The sequence below is a fragment of the Bombina bombina genome, chromosome 6 (assembly GCF_027579735.1).
Source record: "Bombina bombina isolate aBomBom1 chromosome 6, aBomBom1.pri, whole genome shotgun sequence".
NCBI classification, from domain to species: domain Eukaryota; kingdom Metazoa; phylum Chordata; class Amphibia; order Anura; family Bombinatoridae; genus Bombina; species Bombina bombina.
Genome location: NC_069504.1, coordinates 851,781,543 through 851,808,641, shown reverse-complemented (window position 1 = coordinate 851,808,641; position 27,099 = coordinate 851,781,543). Strand labels below are relative to the sequence as shown.

Below are 27,099 nucleotides of genomic sequence, written 5' to 3'. Positions count from 1 at the left end.
TCCAGATAAGACCACTACAATGCCCCGCAACCGGAGCACCGCCACCAGAGATCCCGGGACTTTTGAAAAAATTATGGGCGCTGTAGCAAGGCTGAATGGAACAGCCACAAACCGGAAGTGTTTGTCTAGAAAAGTGAACCTCAGGAACTTGTGATGATCCCTGTGGATGGGAACATGCAGGTACGCATCCTTTAAATCTACTGTTGTCATGAATTGACCCTCTTGAACCAAGGGAAGAATGGAACGAATAGTTTCCATCTTGAAGGACAGAACTCTGAGGAACTTGTTTAAACTTTTGAGATCTAGAATTGGTCTGAAAGTTTCCTCTTTTTTGGGAACCACACACAGATTGGAGTAAAATTCCAGACCCTAATTCTGCATTGGAACAGGAACTATCACTCCCAGATTGGAAAGGTCTCGAACACAGTGTAAGAACGCCTCTCTCTTTATCTGGTCTACAGATAATCTTGAGGGCAGAAACCTGCCCCTGGGAGAAAATGTCTTGAACTCTAGTTTGTATCCCTGGGACACGATGTCCACTGCCCAGGGATCCTAAACATCCCGAAACCATGCCTGAGCAAAGAAGGAAAGTCTGCCCCCCACAAGATTCGGTCCCGGATCAGGGGCAAATCCTTCATACTGACTTTGAGTCAGTAGCAGGCTTCTTAGATTGTTTTCCCTTGCTCCATGACTGGTTGGACCTCCAAGAAGGCTTGGACTGTTCCTGCTTTGTAGAGGGAGAGGAAGGATTACCGTTGAAGTTTCAAAAGGAACGGAAATTACTCTGACGTCCCTTCTGTTTATTCCTCTTAAACTGAGGGAGCAAATTACCCTTTCCTCCCATAATGTCGGAAATAATCTCAGCCAAGGTCGGTCCAAAAAAGGTCTTAACCTTGTGGGGAATTGACAAAAGTTTAGATTTAGATGACACATCTGCAGACCAGGATTTCAACCATAAGGCTCTGCGGGACAGTACGGTGAACCCAGAAATTTTTGCTCCCAGCTTGATAACCTGTAGGGAAGCATCCATAATAAAAGAATTGGCCAACTTAAGGGCATTGATCCTATCCTGGATTACTTTGAGGGGGGTGTCTGTTGCCATTGCAATCCATGGTGAATATACATTTTCTTGAGCAATCCCTCCAATTTCTTATCCATAGGATCCTTATAAGAACAACTATCCTCTATGGGAATAGTGGTTCTCTTAGCCAAAGTGGAAATTGCCCCTTCCACCTTGGGGACCCTCTGCCAAGACTCCTTGATAGAGTCAGCAATAGAAAACTTTTTAAAAAAAAATAGGGGATGGAGAAAAAGGGAAACCAGGTCTCTCCCATTCCTTAGCAATAATCTCAGTAGCCTGATCTGGCACAGGGAAAACCTCCACCATGGAAGGTACATCAAAATAGTTGTTTAGCTTACTAGACTTCTTAGGATTGACCACAACCATAGTGTCGGAGTCGTCCAAGGTAGCCAAAACCTCCTTAAGTAACAAAGAGAGGTGTTCTAGCTTAACCTGAAGGATACAACTTCAGCATCAGAAGAAGGAGTTACACTGTCTGAGTCTGAGATCTCCCCATCAGATGCCCCTGAAGCATCTTCCTCCTCAGATTTCTGGGAAGGAACATTCGTAACAGCCACGACTGTGTCAGACACCTTACTCTCTCAATCCTTAGATTTCCTCTTGTGCTTTCCCTGCAGCATGGGAAAAGCAGACAACACATCAGTTAACGCAAAAAAACATAAGGGTAGCAATGTCTTGGAAAGGAACTCCAACCTGAGTTTGTGAGGAAGTGCAGGGCACTGCATGTGTGGACTGTAAAATTTGGGACATTTGAGGAGAAAGCTGCGGCATATCTTGAACATTAGCAGGAGACCCCTGAACAGCATCCTCTTTAGACAATGCTGGCTCAGATTCAAACATTTTATCCCTGTAATTCAATGTTCTCTCAATACATAAAGAACATAAAGGGATTGGTGGTTCCACATTAGCATCAAAGAATAAAGCACAAGTAACATTCTGCAGGGCCTCTTGGTCCATATTATACCCCAAATAAATCCAAATGAAAAATAAAATACTTTAATTTTTCTAAATTTTAAAATGGTAACTTTTTATTTGTATCACATAAAAACCTCTATTAACTCCCCTGACAGTCTCTACACCTCAGCCAGCACTGCTGAGGTGCCTACCTGTCCTGCAGACCGCAGGAGAAAAGAACTGTCCCCTCAGTAATTGGAAATATCCAGACTTAAACAGAAATGCTCCGCACTGTATCCGGTTATTGTTTAGATAAAAAAAAAACAGAACTGCAACTAGAAGGAACACCTCCAAACTCTGGAAATGACTAGGGAGAAAAAGCATGCAAATTATTTGCCGCTTCTAGAACAGACCCACACATTGTGGGCGTCAACAAAACCTCCCAGCCAGCATTAAATATTAAATAAAGCTACAGAAAATATAACCACCGTAACTGTCACAATAAAAAGAACTAACATCACAGTCCCTTATCCTCGTCCCCAGCGCCTGCACCAACTGCCTCCATTGCCCTATAACCTCCAATAGGAAAATGAGCCTAATGTCCCCACAGATTAACTGTTTAAAGTGCCAATATTTTTCTGTAATGCCTGCTAGAAAAAAGGAAATGTATGCTTACCTGATAAATTTGTTTCATTTACGATATGACGAGTCAACGGATTTCATCCTTACTTATGGGATATTGTCTCCTGGTCAGCAGGAGGAGGCAAAGAGCAAAACAGCAGAGCTGTATATATAGCTCCTCCCTTCCCTCCCCCTCCAGTCATTCCACCAAAGTTAGGAAGAGAAAGGAAAAGCCAAGGTGCAGAGGTGACTGAAGTTTAACAAAAATAAAGACCTGTCTTAGAAATGACAGGGTGGGCCGTGGACTCGTCATATCGTAAAATAAACAAATTTTTCAGGTAAGCATCAATTTCCTTTTCTTTTACAAGATATGACGAGTCCACGGATTTCATCCATACTTATGGTATACAATACCAAAGCTATAGGACACGGATGAAAGGAAGGGACAAGACAGGAACCTAAATGGAAGGCACCACTGCTTGAAGAACTTTTCTCCCAAAAACAGCCTCGGACGAGGCAAAAGTATCAAATTTGGAAAATTTGGAAAAAGTGTGAAGAGACGACCAAGTTGCCGCCTTGCAAATCTGTTCAACAGAAGCATCATTTTTTAATGCCCATGAGGAAGCCACAGCCCTAGTAGAATGAGCCGTAATTCTTTCAGGAGACTGCTGTCCAGCAGTCCCATATGAAAAACGGATGATACTCTTCAGCCAAAAAGAAAGAGAGGTAGCCGTAGCTTTCTGACCCCTACGTTTTCCAGAGAAAACAACAAATAATGAATGAAGATGATTGACGGAATTCTTTAGTCACCTGCAAGTAAAACTTCAGGGCACGGACCACATCCAAGTTATGTAACAGACGCTCCTTCTTAGAAGGATTAGAACATAATTAGGAACCATAATTTGCTGATTAATATTTTTGTTGGAAACAACCTTAGGAAGAAAACCAGGTTTGGTACGTAACACTACCTTATCGGAATGAAAAATAAGGTAAGGAGAATCACATTGTAATGCTGAAAGCTCAGAAACTCTGCGAGCACAAGAAATAGCAAACAAAAATAAAACTTTCCAAGATAATAATTTAATATCTATGGAATGCATAGGTTCAAACGGAACCCCTTGAAGAACCTTAAGAACTAAATTCAAACTCCAAGGAGGAGCAATAGGTCTAAACACAGGCCTGATTCTAGTCAGAGCCTGACAAAAAGATTGAACATCCGGAATATCTGCCAGACGTTTGTGTAGCAAAATAGATAAAGCAGAAATCTGTCCCTTTAAGGAACTTGCTGATAACCCTTTCTCCAATCCTTCTTGGAGAAAAGATAAAATCCTAGGAATCCTAATCTTACTCCATGAGTAGCCCTTGGATTCGCACCAATAAAGATATTTACGCCATATCTTATGGTAAATCTTTCTAGTAACAGGCTTACGTGCCTGGATCAAGGTATCAATGACCGAATCGGAGAACACTCGCTTAGATAAAATCAAGCGTTCAATCTCCAAGCAGTCAGCTGCAGAGAAACTAGATTCGGATGATGGAAGGGTCCCTGAATGAGAAGGTCCTGCCTCAATAGATGCTTCCACGGTGGCAGAGAGGACATGTCCACCAGATCGGCATACCATGTCCTGCGAGGCCACGTAGGAGCGATGAGAATCCCCAAAGCCCAATCCTGTTTGATCCGAGCAATCACCCGGGGGAGGAGAGCAAACGGTGGAAACACATAAGCTAGGTTCAACGACCAAGGCACTGCCAAGGCATCTATCAGTTTGGCCTGAGGATCCCTAGATCTGGATCCGTATCTCAGGAGCTTGGCATTCTGACGAGATGCCATAAGATCCAGCTCCGGTCTGCCCCATCTGAGAATCAAGGTGGCAAAGACCTCCGGATGGAGTTCCCATTCCCCCGGATGAAACGTCTGTCTGCTCAAAAAATCTGCTTCCTAGTTGTCCACTCCTGGGATGTAGATTGCTGACAGATAACAAGAGTGAACCTCCGCCCACCGAATTATCTTGGATACTTCTGTCATCCCTAAGGAAGTTGTTCCTCCCTGATGATTGACGTAAGCCACAGTCGTGATGATGTCCGACTGAAATCGGATGAATTTGGCCGAAGCCAACTGAGGCCAAGCCTGAAGCGCATTGAATATTGCTCTCAACTCCAAAATATTGATTGGAAGTAGAGACTCTGACCGAGTCCACACACCCTGAGCCTTCAGGGAATTCCAGACTGCACCCCATCCTAGTAGACAGGCGTCCGTTGTAACTATCACCCATGAGGGTCTGCGGAAGCACGTCCCTTGGGACAGATGATCCAGCGACAACCACCAAAGAAGAGAGACTCTTGTCTCTTGATCCAGATCTATCTGAGGAGACAAATTTGCATAATCTCCATTCCACTGTTTGTGGATGCTCAGTTGTAGAGGTCTGAGATGAAAACGAGCAAACGGAATGATGTCCATTGCCGCCACCATCAATCCAATTACCTCCATGCACTGAGCCACTGATGGCCGAGGATTGGACTGAAGGGATCGGCATGCATTCAGAATCTTTAACTTTCTGACTTCCGTCAAGAAGATTTTCATGGATATAGAGTTTATTAGAGTTCCCAGGAAAGAAACCTTTGTTTGTGGAATTAGTGAACTCTTTTCTAGATTCATCTTCCACCTGTGAGTCCTTAGAAAGGCTAGAACCATGTCGGTATGAGACTTTGTCAGCTGATAAGACGACGCCTGGATCAGAATATTGTCCAGATAAGGTGCCACTGCAATGTCCCACGGCCTGAGAACCGCCAGCAAAGACCCTAGAACTTTTGTGAAAATCCTGGGTGCCGGGGCCAGCCCGAAAGGAAGGGCCACAAACTGAAACGGGGCCAGCCCGAAAGGAAGGGCCACAAACTGAAAATGTTTGTCTAGAAAGGCAAACTTCAGGAACTTGTGATGATGTCTGTGAATAGGAATATGAAGATATGCATCCTTTAAGTCCACGGTAGTCATATATTGACCCTCCTGGATCAATGGAAGAATTGTCCGAATAGTCTCCATCTTGAAGGATGGAAATCTGAGAAACTTGTTTAGACTCTTTAGAACTAAAATGGGTCTGAACATTCCCTCTTTTTTGGGAACCACGAAAAGATTCGCGTAAAACCCCTGTCCCTGTTCTGCGGATCGGGGGCCGCCCCTTCATGCTGTCTTGGGAGCAGCAGCGGGCTTCTTGGGTTGTTTACCCTTTTCCAAGCCTGGTTGGGTCTCCAGGTGAGCTTGGCTTGATGATAATTCCCTTCCTGTTTAGAGACAGAGGAAATTATGAAAGGAACGAAAATTACTTTGTCGTCCCCTTTGCTTAGATGCCTTATCTTGAGGGAGGAGGTGACCCTTACCTCCCGTAATGTCAGAAATTATTTCTTTCAAGTCAGGCCCGAAAAGGGTCTATCCCTTGAAAGGAATAGCCAAAAGCTTGGATTTAGAGGACACATCCGCAGACCAAGATTTCAACCATAGGGCTCTCCGTGCTAAGATGGAGAATCCCGAACTCTTAGCCTCCAATTTGGTGACCTGAAAGGCAGCATCCGTAATAAAAGAATTAGCCAGCTTAAGGGCCTTAATTCTATCTTGTATTTCCTCCAAGGAAGTCTCAGTCCCAAAAAGCAGCCGCAGTTGTGACTGTTACAATGCAGGCCGCTGGTTGCAATAAAAACCAGTGATGAACATAGCGTTTTTTGAGAAGACCCTCCAACTTCTTATCCATGGGGTCTTTGAAAGCACAACTGTCCTCGATAGGAATAGTTGTACGCTTCCCCAGAGTAGAGATAGCTCCCTCCACCTTAGGGACCGTCTGCAAAGAGTCCCGGACGGTGTCAGCTATAGGGTACATTTTCTTAAAAATAGGGGAGGGAGAGAACAGGATACCCAGTCTTCCCCATTCTCTTGTAACAATATCCGAAATTCTCTTAGGAACTGGAAAAACATCGGAATAAGAAGAGACCTCTAAGTATTTGTCCATCTTACACAATTTCTCTGGTGGGACCACAATAGAGTCACAGTTGTCCAGAGTCACCAAAACCTCTCGCAGTAACAGACGGAGGTGTTCAAGCTTAAATCTGAAAGACATGACGTCCGAATCTGTCTGGGGCAACGCACTTCCTGAGTCAGACAGTTCCCCCTCAGACAGGGTCTCCCTATCCCCCAAATCAGAGCCCTGGGAGGGTACATCGGAGATAGCTATCAAAGCATCAGAAGTCGCAGGGACCACATGGGCCTCTGACCTGCTGCGTTTGCCTTGTAACACTGGCAACTTAGATAAAAGTTCTGTAAGAGTGGATGACATAACTGCAGCCATATCCTGCAGAGTGAATGAAGTGGACGCGGTTGAGGAACACGGTGTCGCTTGGGTGGGCATTAAAGGTTGTGACGCTTGGGGAGAAAGCTGCGGCATACCCTGATTCTCATCAGACTGAGAAGCATCCTTAGATATACTTGCATTAAAGAAAATTTGTTTGTTACAATGTAAAGCCCTCTCAGTACATGAGGGACAAAAGGTAATAGGGGGTTCCACATTGGCATCTAGACACATAGAGTGAATGATGGGGATCCCCCAAGCGCCTACCAAACCGGAGGCAGAAAGGGATTAGTAACAATATAAATCCGGTGTTTTAAAATTACATAGATATTTAATAAACAAAGTCTAAAAACATATACAGTACAACTCACGGATCCATGAAGAATAATAAAACGGGTATGTAAACAAATAACATAATTTATACTTACCTGATAAATTCCTTTCTCCTGTAGTGTAGTCAGTCCACTGGTCATCATTACTTATGGGATATTAACTCCTCCCCAACAGGAAGTGCAAGAGGATCACCCAAGCAGAGCTGCTATATAGCTCCTCCCCTCTACGTCACACCCAGTCATTCGACCGAGAACCAAACGAGAAAGGAGAAACTATAGGGTGCAGTGGTGACTGGAGTATAATTTAAAATTTAGACCTGCCATAAAAAACAGGGCGGGCCGTGGACTGACTACACTACAGGAGAAAGGAATTTATCAGGTAAGCATAAATTATGTTTTCTCCTGTTAAGTGTAGTCAGTCCACGGGTCATCATTACTTATGGGATACCAATACCAAAGCTAAAGTACACGGATGACGGGAGGGACAGGCAGGATCTTTATACAGAAGGAACCACTGCCTGAAGAACCTTTCTCCCAAAAACAGCCTCCGAAGAAGCAAAAGTGTCAAATTTGTAAAATTTGGAAAAAGTATGAAGAGAAGACCAAGTTGCAGCCTTGCAAATCTGTTCAACAGAGGCCTCATTCTTAAAGGCCCAAGTGGAAGCCACAGCTCTAGTAGAATGAGCTGTAATTCTTTCAGGAGGCTGCTGTCCAGCAGTCTCATAGGCTAAACGTATTATGCTACGAAGCCAGAAAGAGAGAGACTACATCCAGATTGTGTAGAAGTCGTTCCTTCTTTGAAGAAGGGTTAGGACACAATGATGGAACAGCAATCTCTTGATTGATATTCCTATTAGTGACTACCTTAGGTAAGAACCCAGGTTTAGTACGCAGGACTACCTTGTCTGAATGAAAAATCAGATAAGGAGAATCACAATGTAAGGCCGATAACTCAGAGACTCTTTGAGCCGAGGAAATAGCCATTAAAAACAGAACTTTCCAAGATAACAATTTGATATCAATGGAATGAAGGGGTTCAAACGGAACACCCTGTAAAACGTTAAGAACTAAGTTTAAGCTCCATGGTGGAGCAACAGTTTTAAACACAGGCTTAATCCTGGCCAAAGCCTGACAAAAAGCCTGAACGTCTGGAACCTCTGACAGACGTTTGTGTAAAAGAATGGACAGAGCTGAGATCTGTCCCTTTAAGGAACTAGCAGATAAACCCTTTTCTAAACCTTCTTGTAGAAAAGACAATATCCTAGGAATCCTAAACTTACTCCATGAGTAACTCTTGGATTCGCACCAATGTAAGTATTTACGCCATATTTTATGGTAAATCTTTCTGGTAACAGGTTTCCTAGCCTGTATTAAGGTATCAATTACTGACTCCGAGAATCCACGCTTTGATAAAATCAAGCGTTCAATCTCCAAGCAGTCAGCTTCAGAGAAATTAGATTTTGATGTTTGAAAGGACCCTGAATCAGAAGGTCCTGTCTCAGAGGCAGAGACCAAGGTGGACAGGATGACATGTCCACTAGATCTGCATACCAGGTCCTGCGTGGCCACGCAGGCGATATTAGAATCACAGATGCTCTCTCCTGTTTGATCCTGGCAATCAATCGAGGAAGCATCGGGAAGGGTGGAAACACATAAGCCATCCCGAAGGTCCAAGGTGCTGTCAAAGCATCTACTAGGACCGCTCCCGGGTCCCTGGACCTGGACCCGTAACAAGGAAGCTTGGCGTTCTGGCGAGACGCCATGAGATCTATCACTGGTTTGCCCCAACGTCGAAGTATTTGGGCAAAGACCTCCGGATGAAGTTCCCACTCCCCCGGATGGAAAGTCTGACGACTTAGGAAATCCGCCTCCCAGTTCTCCATTCCTGGAATGTGGATCGCTGACAGGTGGCAAGAGTGAGACTCTGCCCAGCGAATTATCTTTGATACTTCCATTATCGCTAGGGAACTCCTTGTCCCTCCTTGATGGTTGATGTAAGCTACAGTCGTGATGTTGTCCGACTGAAACCTGATGAACCTCCGAGTTGTTAACTGAGGCCAAGCCAGAAGGGCATTGAGAACTGCTCTCAATTCCAGAATGTTTATTGGAAGGAGACTCTCCTCCTGAGTCCATGATCCCTGAGCCTTCAGGGAATTCCAGACAGCGCCCCAACCTAGTAGGCTGGCGTCTGTTGTTACAATTGTCCAGTCTGGCTTGCTGAAGGGCATCCCCCTGGACAGATGTGGCCGAGAAAGCCACCATAGAAGAGAATTTCTGGTCTCTTGATCCAGATTCAGAGTAGGGGACAAATCTGAGTAATCCCCATTCCACTGACTTAGCATGCACAATTGCAGCGGTCTGAGATGCAGGCGTGCAAAAGGAACTATGTCCATTGCCGCTACCATTAAGCCGATTACCTCCATGCATTGAGCCACTGACGGGTGTTGAATGGAATGAAGGACACGGCAAACATTTTGAAGCTTTGTTAACCTGTCTTCTGTCAGGTAAATCTTCATTTCTACAGAATCTATAAGAGTCCCCAAGAAGGGAACTCTTGTGAGTGGTAAGAGAGAACTCTTCTCTTCGTTCACTTTCCACCCATGCGACCTTAGAAATGCCAGTACTAACTCTGTATGAGACTTGGCAGTTTGAAAGCTTGACGCTTGTATCAGAATGTCGTCTAGGTACGGAGCCACCGAAATTCCTTGCGGTCTTAGTACCGCCAGAAGAGAGCCCAGAACCTTTGTGAAGATTCTTGGAGCCGTAGCCAACCCGAATGGAAGAGCTACAAACTGGTAATGCCTGTCTAGGAAGGCAAACCTTAGATACCGGTAATGTTCTTTGTGAATCGGTATGTGAAGGTAAGCATCCTTTAAATCCACTGTGGTCATGTACTGACCTCTTTGGATCATGGGTAAGATTGTCCGAATAGTTTCCATTTTGAACGATGGAACTCTTAGGAATTTGTTTAGGATCTTTAAATCCAAGATTGGTCTGAAGGTCCCCTCTTTCTTGGGAACCACGAACAGATTTGAGTAAAACCCTTGTCCGTGTTCCGACCGCGGAACCGGATGGATCACTCCCATTAGTAAAAGATCTTGTACACAGCGTAGAAACGCCTCTTTCTTTATCTGGTTTGTTGACAACCTTGAAAGATGAAATCTCCCTTTTGGGGGAGAAGCTTTGAAGTCCAGAAGATATCCCTGAGATATGATCTCTAACGCCCAGGGATCCTGGACATCTCTTGCCCAAGCCTGGGCGAAGAGAGAAAGTCTGCCCCCCACTAGATCCGTTCCCGGATCGGGGGCCCTCACTTCATGCTGTCTTAGGGGCAGCAGCAGGTTTTCTGGCCTGCTTGCCCTTGTTCCAGGTCTGGTTAGGTTTCCAGCCTTGTCTGTAGCGAGCAACAGCTCCTTCCTGTTTTGGAGCAGAGGAAGTTGATGCTGCTCCTGCCTTGAAGTTACGAAAGGCACGAAAATTAGACTGTCTAGCCCTAGGTTTGGCTCTGTCTTGAGGCAGGGCATGGCCTTTACCTCCTGTAATATCAGCGATAATTTCTTTCAAACCGGGCCCGAATAAAGTCTGCCCCTTGAAAGGTATGTTAAGTAATTTAGATTTAGAAGTAACATCAGCTGACCAGGATTTTAGCCACAGTGCTCTGCGTGCCTGAATGGCGAATCCGGAATTCTTAGCCGTAAGTTTAGTTAAATGTACTACGGCATCAGAAATAAATGAATTAGCTAGCTTAAGGGTTTTAAGCTTGTGTGAAATCTCATCTATTGGCGCTGAGTCAAGGGTCTCTTCCAGAGACTCAAACCAAAATGCTGCCGCAGCCGTGACAGGCGCAATGCATGCAAGGGGTTGCAATATAAAACCTTGTTGAACAAACATTTTCTTAAGGTAACCCTCTAACTTTTTATCCATTGGATCTGAAAAAGCACAGCTATCCTCCACCGGGATAGTAGTACGCTTAGCTAAAGTAGAAACTGCTCCCTCCACCTTAGGGACCGTTTGCCATACGTCCCGTGTGGTGGCGTCTATTGGAAACATTTTTCTGAATATAGGAGGGGGTGAGAAAGGCACACCGGGTCTATCCCACTCCTTAGTAACGATTTCAGTAAGTCTCTTAGGTATAGGAAAAACGTCAGTACTCGTCGGTACCGCAAAATATTTATCCAACCTACACATTTTCTCTGGGATTGCAACTGTGTTACAATCATTCAGAGCCGCTAATACCTCCCCTAGCAGTACACGGAGGTTTTCTAGCTTAAACTTAAAATTTGAAATGTCTGAATCCAGTTTATTTGGATCAGATCCGTCACCCACAGAATGAAGCTCTCCGTCTTCATGTTCTGCAAGTTGTGACGCAGTATCAGACATGGCCCTAGCATTATCAGCGCACTCTGTTCTCACCCCAGAGTGATCTCGTTTACCCCTAAGTTCTGGCAATTTAGACAAAACTTCAGTCATAACATTAGCCATGTCCTGTAAAGTGATTTGTAATGGCCGCCCTGATGTACTTGGCGTTACAATATCACGCACCTCCCGAGCGGGAGATGCAGGTACTGACACGTGAGGCAAGTTAGTCGGCATAACTTCCCCCTCGTTGTCTGGTGAATGATGTTCAACATGTACAGATTGACTTTTATTTAAAGTAGCATCAATGCAATTAGTACATAAATTTCTATTGGGCTCCACCTTGGCTTTTACACATATAGCACAGAGATATTCCTCTGAGTCAGACATGTTTAACAAACTAGCAATTAAACTAGCAAACTTGGAAATACCTTTCAACTAAATTTACAAGTAATATGTAAAATGTACTGTGCCTTTAAGAAGCACAGAAAAAAACTATGACAGTTGAATAACAATGAACCGGATTAGTTATAAAAACCAAATTTTCCCGGTAAAAGTATAAAATTAGCAAAGGATTGCACTCATTAGCAATGGATGACTAACCCTTAATATCTGAAAAAACGTATAACATTTAAAGTATAATCGTTTTTTATCACAGTCAAAGCACAATCTCACAGGTCTGCTGTGAGTGATTACCTCCCTCAAAATAAGTTTTGAAGACCCCTGAGCTCTGTAGAGACGTTCCGGATCATGCAGGGAGAGAAAACAGACTTGTGACTGAATTTCTGATGCGTAGCAAAAGCGTCAAAATAGGCCCCTCCCACTCACTCACAACAGTGAGGGAAGCTCAGTAAAACTGTTTGTAATTTAAAATAAACGACAGCCATGTGGAGAATAACGCCCAAACAATTTTTCACCAAGTACCTCAGATAATTAAATGATTTAACATGCCAGCAAACGTTTAAAATCTAATTATATGAAATGTCATTAAAAAGCCTGCTGCTAGTCGTTCACACTGCAAGTTAGGCTAAAAGTTATATGCATACAGTATTATCCCAGTGAAGTGCCATTCCCCAGAATACTGAAGTGTAAACATATATACATATCAGCCTGATACCAGTTGCTACTACTGCATTTAAGGCTGTACTTACATTATATCGGTATTGGCAGTATTTTCTCAGTCAATTCCATTCCTTAGAAAATAATATACTGCAACATACCTCTTTGCAGGTGAACCTGCCCGCTGTCCCCTGATCTGAAGTTTACCTCACTCCTCAGAATGGCCGAGAACAGCAAAATGAATCTTAGTTACGTCCGCTAAGATCATACAAAACTCAGGTAGATTCTTCTTCAAATTCTACCTGAGAAGAAACAACACACTCCAATGCTGTTTAAAATAACAAACTTTTGATTGAAGATATAAAAACTAAGTATAATCACCACAGTCCTCTCACACATCCTATCTATTAGTTGGGTGCAAGAGAATGACTGGGTGTGACGTAGAGGGGAGGAGCTATATAGCAGCTCTGCTTGGGTGATCCTCTTGCACTTCCTGTTGGGGAGGAGTTAATATCCCATAAGTAATGATGACCCGTGGACTGACTACACTTAACAGGAGAAACAGAGGTTAATTAAAAACAATGGATGGTCACAGATAAGTGGCCTATCTGATGCGCAGAACTGGGTACAGAATACCAATGTGTTAAGTACAAAAACAGCAAGTGTTCAAAGATATTCAAAAAGTCATCGTGATGAAAAAGTCTCAATAGAAAAGTTCCAGTGAAAAAACTCAATACTGTGAATTGCAATTCAGTTCCAAAAATAAACAGATAATAAAAATCAATAATAATTGGTGAAAAAATTAATGGTGAAAAAATTAATGAAAAAAATCCTGCGTACAAAACAAAGTGGAAATAGTCACCCAGACCTATATGGATATTCCTTGTAGTGATCCCATAGTGTAGGTATATCCTTGAGGGTGTGGAGAGAGGAAGGACAGTGCCCACAGAAGTGTGGAACAAGGAGTCAGAAATCGGTGTATGAACCAGATTGTCTCAAAAAACGATATCCACCTAAAAATGTGTAAAAAGAAAAATATAGTGCAGATTACTTAACACAATATTACATAAATGGAAATAGGCTTACCAATACTCAGTCGACGCGTTTCGGCCCTAGTATAGGCCTTTATCAAGACTGAGTCTGGCAGCAGAGCAGCTCACTTGGTTTCAGAGGCATTCTACTTCACATGGACCTGTGGAAAAAAAGATAAAGACTGAGTAATCTCACTCAGGCTTTCAATATTAGGGCAGCATTAACTACATGGGAGGCGCAGTGAGGATTGTACCCCACAAGTTCCCATTGCTTAAAAGCCACCACTGTTCTACTGAAGAGACCGACAAGGACTACAGCTACACCCTAGTAGAAAAACAGCACAAGCTTGTACTGCTGAAAAATAATACAATCTTGATTGAAGAATCTTTCCAGACACCTAAACGTTACCTCTTCCTTGCTCTAACATAGGCAAAGAGAATGACTGGAATTGGAGGGAAGGGAGGTGATATTTAACAGCTTTGCTGTGGTGCTCTTTGCCGCCTCCTGCTGGCCAGGAGTGATATTCCCAATAGTAATTAGATGATCCGTGGACTCATCGTGTCATTAGAAATAAAACTTATTTTGAAAGGCAGGCACCGAATTACCAGACAATACTGACTGAAGAACTCTACTAACAAATGTGAAGAGTCAAATAAATGTTTCTTGGGACAATTGCACATCACATGTTAAACACTGTCTGCTTTATTTCTAGTACAATAGATTCTTAGGCACCATAAGCAAGTCTTACTGCTACTAAAATAGGTAATCTGATTACTGCTTCAGATAGAGACTTACCTTCATAAAGTACTCAATTCATAGTGTACAGCGGTGCAGTGCTCGTAGTGTGCACTCCTGCTTCATTCAAATACCCCTTTTCCTATAATACAGCGTGTTTTCTTGCTGCTGTGTTTGTTTGCTCAACGCCACTCACAGTCTTATGCCCAAAATGATGACATTGTAATCAAATAATCGAAAACCAACCAGTCCTTCAAGCAGTTCCCCTATTATAGAAAAATGTCCCTTCTTGCTGGAACACTGGTGCTATGCAAAATCCAAAGCTCAAGAAAATAGAAATTTCAGTAGAAAGTTTATAAAAATGCATACTTTATTCATACAAACATTAAAAGAGCAGTCCTCACTTAATTAGGTATTGTCAGCATTAGTCTGACACATTTCAGCAAATACCAGGCATACTCATAGACTCAATTAGGAAGAAACACTTTTGGTTATAGATTAACTATAATAATGAAAACAGCTACTTGCTCTGTTTTAACCCTTAGACTTCTTGTCTTGAGGGAAAAAAGCTCCTTTACATCCGGTCACAGCCGAAATGATGGTGACTAGACCAGACCTAAACAAAAGCTTTCCTTGAAATGAAGGGATAACATTTTGATAAATATCACCTGAAAGTAATTTCAGCCCTAAGGCCCTTGTGGTCAAAACTGTTAATGATACATTCTTGGCATTAATCTAGATTGATAAAGGGATTAATTAAATTTAGTTAACCTTATAAGATTTTTAAAAAAGCTAAAAATCATCATCTACCGAATCATCTAATAAGTTGTCTCACTAAAGAATACAAGGCAGATAGTGTGAATAGCTGCTCTAAAATGAAACATGTTTACTGGGGGGGGTAGACAAAAAAAAACCTCTTTGTGAAAGGACTCCAATTTTCAGTCCATAGGGTTTTTGAAAAAAGTACTATCCTCTAAGAGTATAGTAGTGCATTTCGATAAAGTGGAAATTGCAACGCCCGCCTTAGAAATAGTTTCCCAAATGCTCTTCGCTAAAAGCTGTTAAAGGAAACACACTCAAATGTTTAAGTTAGATTAAAAAGGAATACAGGCTTGGACCACTCTTTGTTCATTTATTTAAGTAATAGCCTTTGGCACAGGAAAATATTTTGAGACTAAGCAGCATGAATAAAAATCAAATACAATTGCTTAATATAATTTTGCTCAGGTGACATTAGATATAAAGTCTAGTGTATACTGTGGTTTGTCTGTAAAATAAGTGCCTTCTGGCTATGATGTACAAAATGCAAAGTGTATCTGCTAATAGCCTGTGGGTGATGTGAGTGCAATATGTGTCCGCACTTACCTGACATGCACCTAAATCTACTGTGCTTATCATCTGCAAAAGAAATTGCTTCCAGTAGAGAGCCCATCCAGTGCTTACAATCTATGTAAGGAGTATATCGATAACCCAACAGGAGGAGGCTGTGGGACCAGTCCCTGTAACATCAGTGGAAAGCTTCTGACCAACTCCTTCATTGGGAGTGATTGTGTCACGCACCATACTCCAATCCCCCTTCTAAGTAGCAGCAATCTGAGAAGGAAAATGGGCCTCAAATCTGAAGACCCCTCTCAAAAAGGAATTTGAAGCCTCCTAGTAGACAAAGATAAGACAAGCATACCAGATAGGTGGAAGAGATGAAGTACTCAAGAGTTTTGGTCATCTTTGATGCCTCCTAGTGGCCAGGAGTTGAATCCCATTAATAATGGATCATATATACTCACCACCTTATGAAAGAAAATATACCACTTGTGCCGAATTTAAGGGCTTGAAGGAAACAAAAAGTCTAAAATGTCAGATGCTCTAACCCAAAATGATTTATATCAGGCCAGTATAATTTTGGCCTCCTACATATTAAATTTAGGGGGAGTGCAAAAACTAAACAAAGGAAATGTCTTCACTTGCTATTCATGTTAGATAGGCCCTTACCTCTTTTCTCTTTTCTAGAAGAGTCTCCAGCCTTTCTGGTGCCATTTTCACTGGAATTTTGGCTCTCTCTACATCATACTGACGTTGGTTTGTCTCTTGGTGAACACTCAAATTTTGTGCCACTTTCACCAGACCGGTCATCAATTTCATTGCTAAGAAAGAAAATGAATAAATATTGTTCTACTAAAATAACATAAATTATGCTTACCAGATAATTTCCTTTCCTTCTGTACAGGGAGAGTCCACAGCTGAATTCCTTACTTGTGGGAAATACTGAACCTGGCCACCAGGACTACGCAAAGACACCCCAGCCAAAGGCTTAAATATCTCCCCACTTCACTCATCCCCAAGTAATTCTGCCGAGAGAACAAGGAACAGTAGGAGAAATATCAGGGTGAAAAAGGTGCCAGAAGAATAAATTTAATTTTAGGGCCGCCTATCGAGAGAACACGGGCGGGAGCTGTGGCTTCCTTGTACAGAAGGAAAGGAAATTATCTGGTAAGCATAATTTATGTTTTCCTTCTTAATACAGGCAGAGTCAACAGCTGCATTTCTTACTTGTAGGAAATTATACCCAAGCTCCAGAGGACACTGAATGCTAACGGGAGGGTAAAAAAGAGAGACGGCCCCTAATCTGAGGGCACCACAGCCTGCAAATCCTTTCTCCCGAAGGCTGCTTCAGCAGAAGCAGAAAACATCAAACTTGTAAAATTTGGAAAGACTATGTAAGGAGGACCAGGTAGCCGCTTTACAAATCTGATCCATAGAGGACTCATTTTTGAAGGCCCAAGAGGAAGCCACTGCTCTTGTAGAATGAGCAGTAATTCTCTGAGGAGGCTTAAGACCCGCTGACTCATATGCTAAGCGGATGATACTCCTCAACCAAAAAGATATGGACGTCGAAGAGGCTCTCTGACCACTACGCTTTCCAGAATGGATAACAAACAGAGTAGAAGTTTGTCTAAATTCCATCGTAGCCTGAAGATAGAACTTTAAGGCACGAACCACATCCAGATTATACAGTAAACGTTCCTTCGATGAAGAAGGATTAGGACATAAGGAACCACAATTTATTGATTGATGTTGCGATTTGACACAACCTTAGGAAGAAATCCTAACTTAGTTCATAGGACAGACTTATCAGCATGGAACACCAGATAAAGAGGGTCATATTGCAAGGCAGCAATCTCAGAGACTCTGCGCGCAGAAGCAATAGCTAGTAGCAAAAGAACCTTCCAAGACAACAACTTAATGTATAGGCTCAAACGGAGCCAGTTGCAAACTTTAAGAACAAGATTTAAGCTCAAAGGAGGAGCATTTAATCTCAACACCGGCCTGATCCTAGTCAGAACCTTAACAAAAGGCTGTACATCCGGAAGCTCAGTGAGCCTCTTGTGCAGTAAAACAGACAGGGACAGAATCTGACCATTCAAGGAACTAGCTGAGAGGCCCTTCTCCAGTACATCCTGGAGAAAAGAAAGAATCCTGGCAACCTTTATGCTGTGCCAGGACAAAAACACTTCCCATCAGAATAAGTAAGTCCTCCACACCTTATAAAAGATGCAAAAAGTAACCGGCTTACGAACTTGAATGAGAGAATCAATAAAACTCTCAGAAAACCCTATCTTGGCTAAGACTAAGCATTCAATCTCCACGCAATCAGACTCAGAGAATTTAGATCTGGATGAAGAAAGGGGCCCTGTTCCAGCAGATCCCTGCGACAAGGCAACCTCCAAGTAGGAGGTGATGACATTCCCACTAGACCTGCGAACCATATCCTTTGCGGCCACGATGGAGCAATCAGTATCACTGACGTATGCTCCTTTATGATTCGAGCCACCACTCGAGAAAGGAGTGGAAATGGCAGGAAAAGAGAAATTAGATTGAACCTCCAAGGCACCGCTAATGCATCTATTAGCTCCACCTGAGTATCCCTGAACCTCGACCCATATCTGGGTAGCTTGGTATTGAGACAGGATGCCATGAAATCTATCTCCGGCATTCCCCACCTGTTGCATATTTCCGCAAACACTTTGGGATGGAGAGACCATTCCCCCGGACAAAAGGATTGTCTGCTGAGAGAATCCGCTTCCCAGATGTCTATACCCGGAATGTAGATCACTGACAGCGAACAGATGTGGGTCTCCGCCCACTAAAGAATCCGAGATACTTCCCACATTGCTAGGGAGCTTCTCGTTCCCCCTTGATGGTTGATGTAAGCCACCGAAGATATATTGTCTGATTGGAATCAGATAAATTGGGACAAACCCAGTAGGGGTCAAGCCTTCAGAGCATTGAATATTGCCTGAAAGTCTAGAATGTTGAATGGGAAGGAGCTCTCCTCCTGCGTCCACAGACCCTGTACAGTCTTGGCGCCCCAAACACCTCCCCATCCTGACAGACTTGTGTCCGTAGTCACAGTCACCCAGGATGGTCTTAAAAAGGATGTCCCTCGGTACAGGTGATCCGGACAGAGCCACCAAGAGAGTGATTCTCTCGACCGATTGTCCAGAAAAATCTGTTAAGACAGATCCAAATGATCACTGTTCCATTGCCACAGGATGCACAGTCGTCTGAGGTGGAACCTAGCAAAGAGAATGATGTCCATGCTGGACACCATGAGACCAATCACCTCCTACACTGAGCCACAGATGGCCTTAAGGAAGGCTGGAGCGCAAGACATGTTGAAGAAAGCTTGCAACTTCTCTGGTCTGTTAGAAAAATTATCATGTCTATGGAGTCTATTATCGTGCACAGGAATTGCACCCTGGTGCTTGGAATAAGAGAACTATTATCTCTATTTATCTTCCCTCTGGGTGGATCGAAAAAGACAGGGGAGAGATTCTGAATGGTCCTCTGCCAGATGAAACAATGGTGCTTGAACCAGAATATCGTCCAAGTAGGGAGCTACTGCTACACCCTGGGTTCTGGCGACTGCTAGAAGAGCCCCTAGAACCTTCATAAAAAAATATCAGATCAGTAGCTGGACCAAACGGAAGTGCAATGAACTGGAAGTGCTGGTCCAGGAACGCAATCCTGAGGAACTGGAAGTGTTAGCTGTGGATTGAGAGGTGAAGGAATGCCTACGTCAGATCTATAGTGGTCATAAACTGCCCTTCCTGAATTAAGGGAAGGATGGATCGTATTGTCCCCATCTTGACGAGGGGACATTTAGAAATATGTTTAAGCACTTTAGGTCCAGAACTGGACGGAAAGTTCCCTCCTTCTTTGGGACCACGAAAATGTTTGAATAGTATCCCAAACCTCTCTCTGCAAGAGGTACTGGGACAATGACTCCAAAGGAGGACAGATCCCTTACACAACCCAGAAAGGCATCCCTCTTTCCTAGTCTTGAATACAGGTTGAGGGGATGAATCTGCCCCTGGGTGGATGAGATTTGAACCTATATTGTAACTCTGAGCTATGACCTCCAGTCCCTGAAACAAGCCTCTGAAAGAGCGACAGTCTGCACCCTACACGATCCAAAATAGGACCGGGTGCTGCCCCTTCATGCAGACTTAGTCTGGGCGTTCTTTTTGCTCTTCTTGGATCTATTCCAGGACTGAGACAGCTTCCAAGAACTCTTGGTTTGTTCTGGCTTAGCGGAGGCCTCTGACGCTGGGCTTTTATCAGAACTAAAGGAACGAAAATATGAACTTTGTCCCTTAGATTTGTTCTCCTTATCTTACGGTATGAAGGCACCCTGGGCCCCTGAAACCATGGAGATAGTCAAACAAACTTTTTCCCTTTCCCCTGTCAGTCTGAACAGAAAACCTGAAGTCTTAGCCTTAGGCTAATTAATCTGTGTAATAACAGCACAGATAAAAGAATTATTAACCCAGAAGGCCGTAATTCTTTACTGAAAAATGTTGAGGGAACCCGCCACCATGATCAGTTTCGAGAAGGAGACGCACCAAAAGGTAGCCGCTCCAGCAACTGCAGCGACAAGCGCCGCCAGTAAAAGAAAATATCCCCTAGGTTGAAACACCCTCTTTAACAGAGTTTCCATCCTTATATCCAGCAGCTCTATGAACGATAATCTATCCTCACACGGGCTAGTATTACGTGTGGCAAGCGTAAAAATAGAACCATCCTCATAGAGAGCCCGGAACCAGGATCCTAAAAAGGCAAATGACGGGGAAGAGGAAACTAATCCTATCCCACTCCTCCTTAATAATGATTGCCATCAAATTTAGGACCCAGAGGTTCTTCTAGCAGCTCGGCCTTTGAAACCTCTAATGTAGTCAAAACCTCCTTTAGAAGAAGGCATAAACGTTCTGTCCCATATCTAAAAACCGGATCCTCCACAGGTGGAGGATTATAGGCAGCAGACTCCAACCCTGAAAGTTAATACTCTGAAGTTTAAAAAAAAAAAAATTCATCCACGGATAACCGATCAGATATATCCGACAAATTACATGATGCCCCCTGGGCAGGAGTGCAAGATTTAATCTTTCGCTTGCGCTTTGCAGTGCGAGGGAAAGCACTAATGGCCGCAGACACCACCGTATGCGTCTGGTGAAAAAAAGGCCCCCTCCAGATGGAGGATTAGCAGTGCAATGGGAAGCTGCATGTGAATAAAAAGATGGACGAGGACTCCTCAGAGGTGGGCGGCTCAGTGGTATCAAACATGTCAACCTTATTTGATATAACCCCTTATCAAAAGGCATATGGAACATATTTGAGAGAGCGGATATTCCAGAGCTCCCTCACAATATAAACAGGCATTACTCTTTGAAATAGGAGAACCCTCTAATGAATCAGAATCCTCCATAGTTAAAGGGACACTAAACCCATTTTTTTTTTATTTTGTGATTCAGATAGAGCATGCAATTTTAAGCAACTTTCTAATGTACTCCTATTATCAATTTTTCTTCGTTCACTTGCTATATTTATTTGAAAAAGAAGGCATCTAAGCTTTATTTGGTTTCAGTACTCTGGATAGCACTTTTTTTTATTGGTGGATGAATTTATCCACCAATCAGCAAGAATAAACCAGGTTATTCACCAAAAATGGGCCGGCATCTAAACTTGCATTCTTGCATTTCAAATAAAGATACCAAGAGAATGAAGACAATTTGATAATAGGAGTAAATTAGAAAGTTGCTTAAAATTGCCTGCTCTATCAGAATCATGAAAGAAAAAATGTAGGTTCAGTGTCCCTTTAAAGTACGATATGCGGAGGACTACAGAAAAAAACAAACTTTATTTTAAATAAAAAAATTGCACCTTTATACCCCCTAAGGCTGGGGCACTCACCACCTCATATGACCCAGACAGAACAGAGATAAAACTCCTCTCCGGTAGTAACTCGGTCAATGGAAGCCTCAACCATTCCGGTCACATGGTGCAAAATGCAGGACCGTACCTGCTATGAGAAAAAGCGTGCCAAGCTTTTAAGCTGTGAAACCTTCAAAGTGAAAGTGAAACCTGTATGTTCCATCTCAGCCTATGAGGCATATTTATCAAGCTCCGAGCAGGCGGACAGACATCGCCGGAAATCTACCCGATCGAGTACGATCGGGTTGATTGACACCCCCCTGCTGGCGGCCCATTGGCCGCGAGTCTGCAGGGGGCGGCGTTGCACCAGCAGCTCACAAGAGCTGCTGGTGCAATGCTGAATACGGCGAGCGTGTTGCTCGCCGTATTCAGCGAGGTCTGGCGGACCTGATCTGCACATAGGGGCCTATGAGCCCATAAACATCTTGCACATAAAGCAGCATAAACTCAAATAAAGAATATATAATTAAACCCCAACTGTTCATAATCCCCCTCAGGGGATATTAACCCTTGATTTCATATAGATAAAAGGAGCCACACTGTGACCCTGTCTTCTAGTGTTTGCAATATGTGTAAAAATTGAAACGATCTTACCGGAATCTATGCCGTGAAACAGAAACATGGTCCTTCAAATTTGACAGATTGTAGCAGCACTTCTGACATGGACTTGAGTGAAGAAAGCAGGCAGCGAAACACGACAACGCTGATTGCTTAGCAGCTGTTAATATGAGTCTGGAGGGTTTCACAGAAAGCCTCTCCCTGCATCTCTAGACTCTAGCTTTCATCAATGCTCTCACTGAGAGGCTGACAAGACTACTTAAAACTCCAGTCCCATCTCGAAGGGTACTACCCTCCATAAGGAACTACTCCAAAATCTCCTGACACTTATCTGACAACCTCCTGATGAAAGGCAAATAATGACTGGGGGATGAGGGAAGTGGGGGAGGTATTTAAGCCTTTGGCTGGGGTGTCTTTGCCTCCTCCTGGTGGCTAGGTTCAGTATTTCTCACAAGTAAGGAATGCAGCTGTGGACTCTCCCAGTAGTAAGAAGAAAATTTTAAATCTAGGCACAGCATTGAAAACCCCTTTTAATCTGAACAACAATTGTATTTGAACAGTTCTAGGTAACCAATTAAAATGAAATCAGAAATATTTTTTTTTTTGCAAATATTACAGTATCACAATTTACATATACAATAAGTGTTATGCTAATTTCTTCAATTAATAACACATTACACAATATACAATTTAAATTGGACTAAAGATTAATTTACACCTAACAATGGGATAGAACAATCGATAGCATAGGGTACATTATCTTGCACTTGGGTTTGTGCAAAGAATACCAAGCAAAACTGGTATTACAAATGGATGTTTAACAGTTTTAACCAAACCATCTTAAAGTGGATAAAGTTTGTATAGCTCGCTGTATACTGGTAAAATGAATGTAAATTTAGATGATAAAGTGCCCGGTTTTTAAAAATCTGATTAAAAACAGGGGCACTTTAATTCATCAAAATTTACATTTCACTTGTGTTGTGAAAATACTTACTTTTTGAGGGAGGAGCCTAGGCAGCAACCAAGATGGCCGGAAAAATAAAAAGCTCTGTTAAGGAGACCGAGAAATGAGCCATATGACTCAAGATCTAAGCAAAATCCATGATATAACAGATATATATGGCATCCCCGACTCCTGGAAGTGTCGGATTTGCAATTATCTGCTGCATAAACAATCTACAAGCTTAGTTCCAAACGAGAGCTCTGAGGGAGGCCTAGCCTGAAGATCTCGACCTCCTCGGTAACCCGAGTTAAGCAGAATTAAACCAACTGCTATAAAGTACTACATAATTACGATAAAAAGCACTTACTTTCTACTCTGATATGGAGTTAGTTAAGGTCCTTCTACAAGATTTAAGCTCCTGTCTAGACCAGCAGGATCTGCATAGATATGCTGAAAACTGGAGTTAGTTTAACACCTGCTACCAATGATGGATTAGATGTCCTGTTTCCCCGGTGCAATACTGCAGGGCCCCGGTGTCTGTATTAGTGTGGAACAGGTACATCGGAATCGCAGAATATTCAGCCACATGCAGGTTTTAGCAGTGAGTCTAGAATGCAGAGGGTGACGACAAAGATAGGGACTTCTGTGTCCGCCTCTTCAACAGATTCCCTGCAGCTCCAGAGACGATCCGAAATACCACAGGAATGCGTCTCACTGGGAACTTATTCCTTTGCACACAAGATCCTAATATTCAGCTATATAGATAGCTGAGATCCAGATGGCCAGGGGCTTATGAACGCTTACTTCAACCATTACGGAACCCCAATAATGAAGATCTCCAGGATACTTCACTATGCCTCTAACCCATTTTAAGATCTGGAGTGGGGTAATCATCTGATCGGTTCGTTGTAGAGTGCAGACTTGGACTATACTGATTTTGGGGGCATGCTCTCTTTTTCGGTAACATTGAGACTTCACCACTCAGTGATATATTGAGCACAGTCCTAACTAGGTTTTGGTTCCTTGAATAGGGATATCTTGAATGGCGACCTGATGGTCAGAAGAGTGTGGTCTCGTATTGCTCCAGGCACTGTTAACCTAGTCTTTAACCTTTAAAACCTTAAAGCTTCAACCCCAGCATTAGTTAAAAACTCCCAGTTAATAAAGTTTACATATTAGACCCCTGTTATTGTAATTTAAATTGTTAGGCTTCTATTGTTCATATTCTCTTTATTGTTATATATACACTTACAATGACTAGTAGTGGTTACTTTGTTTTGTAATATCATATGAAGTTCTCATTCATATTCAACATCATCCTTTATGGCAATATAATTTTATGCTAAATGTCAACACGCTAGGGGGTGAGTTATCCAATTCCTCTCAGTCAGGATGATAATATTGCCGTTGTTCATTGCTGACGGCTCTTATGGTTATCAAAAGACATGCATGAGAGCAGGAGTAGGGTAAACAGCGACACACAATACCTGGGACCAACTTTTCAATCCAGACATTACTTTATAGCTTTTGTTTCACAACCGTTGCTATGATAGACTTTGATTTGCCAATATGAACTTTTTGTTTTCGTTAACTCCAGTTCATAGGGTGTTTGGTCTGTCTTGTTATTTGTTCTCTGACAAACTATACAGCATTGTGTTAAAGTAGTTTCACAGTTTATTCTACATCACAGATCGCTTCACAATTCTATATATATTTTTATCCTCTGTTCTATTTCCAAATTTGAGATATGTTTTTGGAAAGATAGCTCTGAATTTTTGCCAGATAACTGGACTGCTGGTGCAGCGGCCGAGATAGGGTAGTGCAGAATATTTGCTTATAGTCACTAAGAGGGGAAAAGGAACATTTTTATTAAGCCTGATGTCACTACCAAATTCTGTACTTTTGAGAGGGTAAAATAATTAATAAATCTCCTATTACTACTACTATAGCCTGACAGGATGTACTGTTCTCCGGAGATATAAGGAACCCTATTCAATAACCCCCCCCCTCCTACCTCTGGAGCATCAACTTATAATACTATTAGATCTCATTTTCCTACCAACTGTATACATTAGGAGGTTGCTAAATACTATAGTCCGTTCCTTTTTAGCTACGAGAACTATCATCCTCTTATTGTAGCTTGGATCCTCGACTTCTGCGCCCTGCATATAAGTAGCTCCTACTCTATTAAAATGTATTAACATAAGTTTGCACATGTTTTATCATATATATTAGCATGGTTAACTAAGCGTTTATACCTTTCATATACTGAAGGTCCAAGAGTGACCCCTTCCTATGCGAACATAGTATTTGCCTACATCATTCGATTTTATATCCAACCGCTAGAAATATTATTACAATATAATTTGCTAATTTGTTTCAAATATACAGGTCCAAAAGTGACTACCTTTAAAAGCTAATTTTCCTCCAGATTATATAAGTTTTATTAGGTCCAAGAGTGACCGTTTGTGCCAAATGAGGACATTTTTTAATAAAAGATTATAAAACAGAGGTTCCAAATGTTTACCTATTATGACTTCTTATATTGTCTCAACATATAACTTCAAATAGAATAATCACAAATACAGATACAGCAACCCCAGAAATAAAAAACACAAATTTGAAATTAAAATCAAAATTCTACCTAACCAATGAGAAAGGGAGAAACCTCGAGCTCTTTGAAAAACTAGTACAAAATGATATTGCAAAACTAAAACATAATAAACATAAACCAAGAAATCTGTCCAGAAAAGAAAATACAACAATAAAAAACTTACAAAAAGAAAAAGAACTGACAATTAAGGCTGCGGACAAGGGAGGAGGTATAGTCCTTTTAGACACAACAAGCTATATCAATGAGGCTAATAGACTCCTAGGAGACACAGACACCTACAAAGAAATTAAAACGGATCCAACAAAAAAATTCCTAAACAAAATAACAAACATACTAAAAGATGCCCAAAGTCAAAATATAATTCATAACAAGTAATTTGAGTTTCTCTGTCCCAAATATCCAAAAATACCTGTGTTCTATTACCTGCCAAAACTACATAAAGATCTCATTAATCCACCCGGCAGGCCTATAATATCTGTAATAGGGTCTATAACTGCTAACTTATCACAATACATTGACAATTTCTTGCAAAAATATGTAAAAACTCTACCTTCTTACCTTAAAGATACCACGGACATATTACAAAATCTCAATAATTTAGAATGGAAAGATAATTACCTGATTGGCACGTGCGATGTTTCCTATTTATACACGAGCATACAACATCATTTAGGCATAAAAGCAGCGGAAATGTACATGATTAGGGACAATACATTAAATCAAAAACAAAGACTTTATACTCTAAGGTATTAATTTCATCTTGAACCAGAATTACTTTTCTTTTAATAACAGATTTTATCTTCAGACAAGGGGAACCGCTATGGGCACAAGATTTGCGCCGAACTATGCAAATTTATTTTTGGGCAAATGTGAAGAAGAGTTTATTCCCAAGCATGAGCTCGGCGCAAATCTCGAGCTCTATAAGAGGTACATTGATGACATCATCTTTGTATGGAAAGGGACATCCACAGAGTTAGATAAATTCATTTCAGACATGAATAAAAATGATATAGGAATTAATTTCACACATATCATCAGTAAAGAAAAAATAACATTCCTAGATCTGGATATTGAGATTATTGAAAAGGAAATAATTACCAAAACACACTTCAAAAAAGTAGACGCCAACAACCTAATACATTTCAACAGCTGCCATTTAAATAAATGGAAGGAAAATATCCCTAAAGGCCAGTACCTCAGAATAAAGCGAAATTGTACAAAAACCTCAGATTATCTAGAACAAATTGAGATACTTGAGAGGAAATTTATTG

The 27,099-nt window shown here is 42.1% G+C and overlaps 1 protein-coding gene across 1 annotated transcript in view; it reads right to left on the bottom strand.

Moving 5' to 3' along the window:
- Positions 1-27,099, bottom strand: part of STAG3 (stromal antigen 3) — a 1,295,475-nt gene that overhangs the window by 924,971 nt on the left and 343,405 nt on the right. Inside the window, exon 6 of the mRNA XM_053719478.1 lies at positions 16,434-16,585. Within this exon, the coding sequence (XP_053575453.1) occupies positions 16,434-16,585 (152 nt within the window). The remainder of the gene's footprint in view (positions 1-16,433; positions 16,586-27,099) is intronic.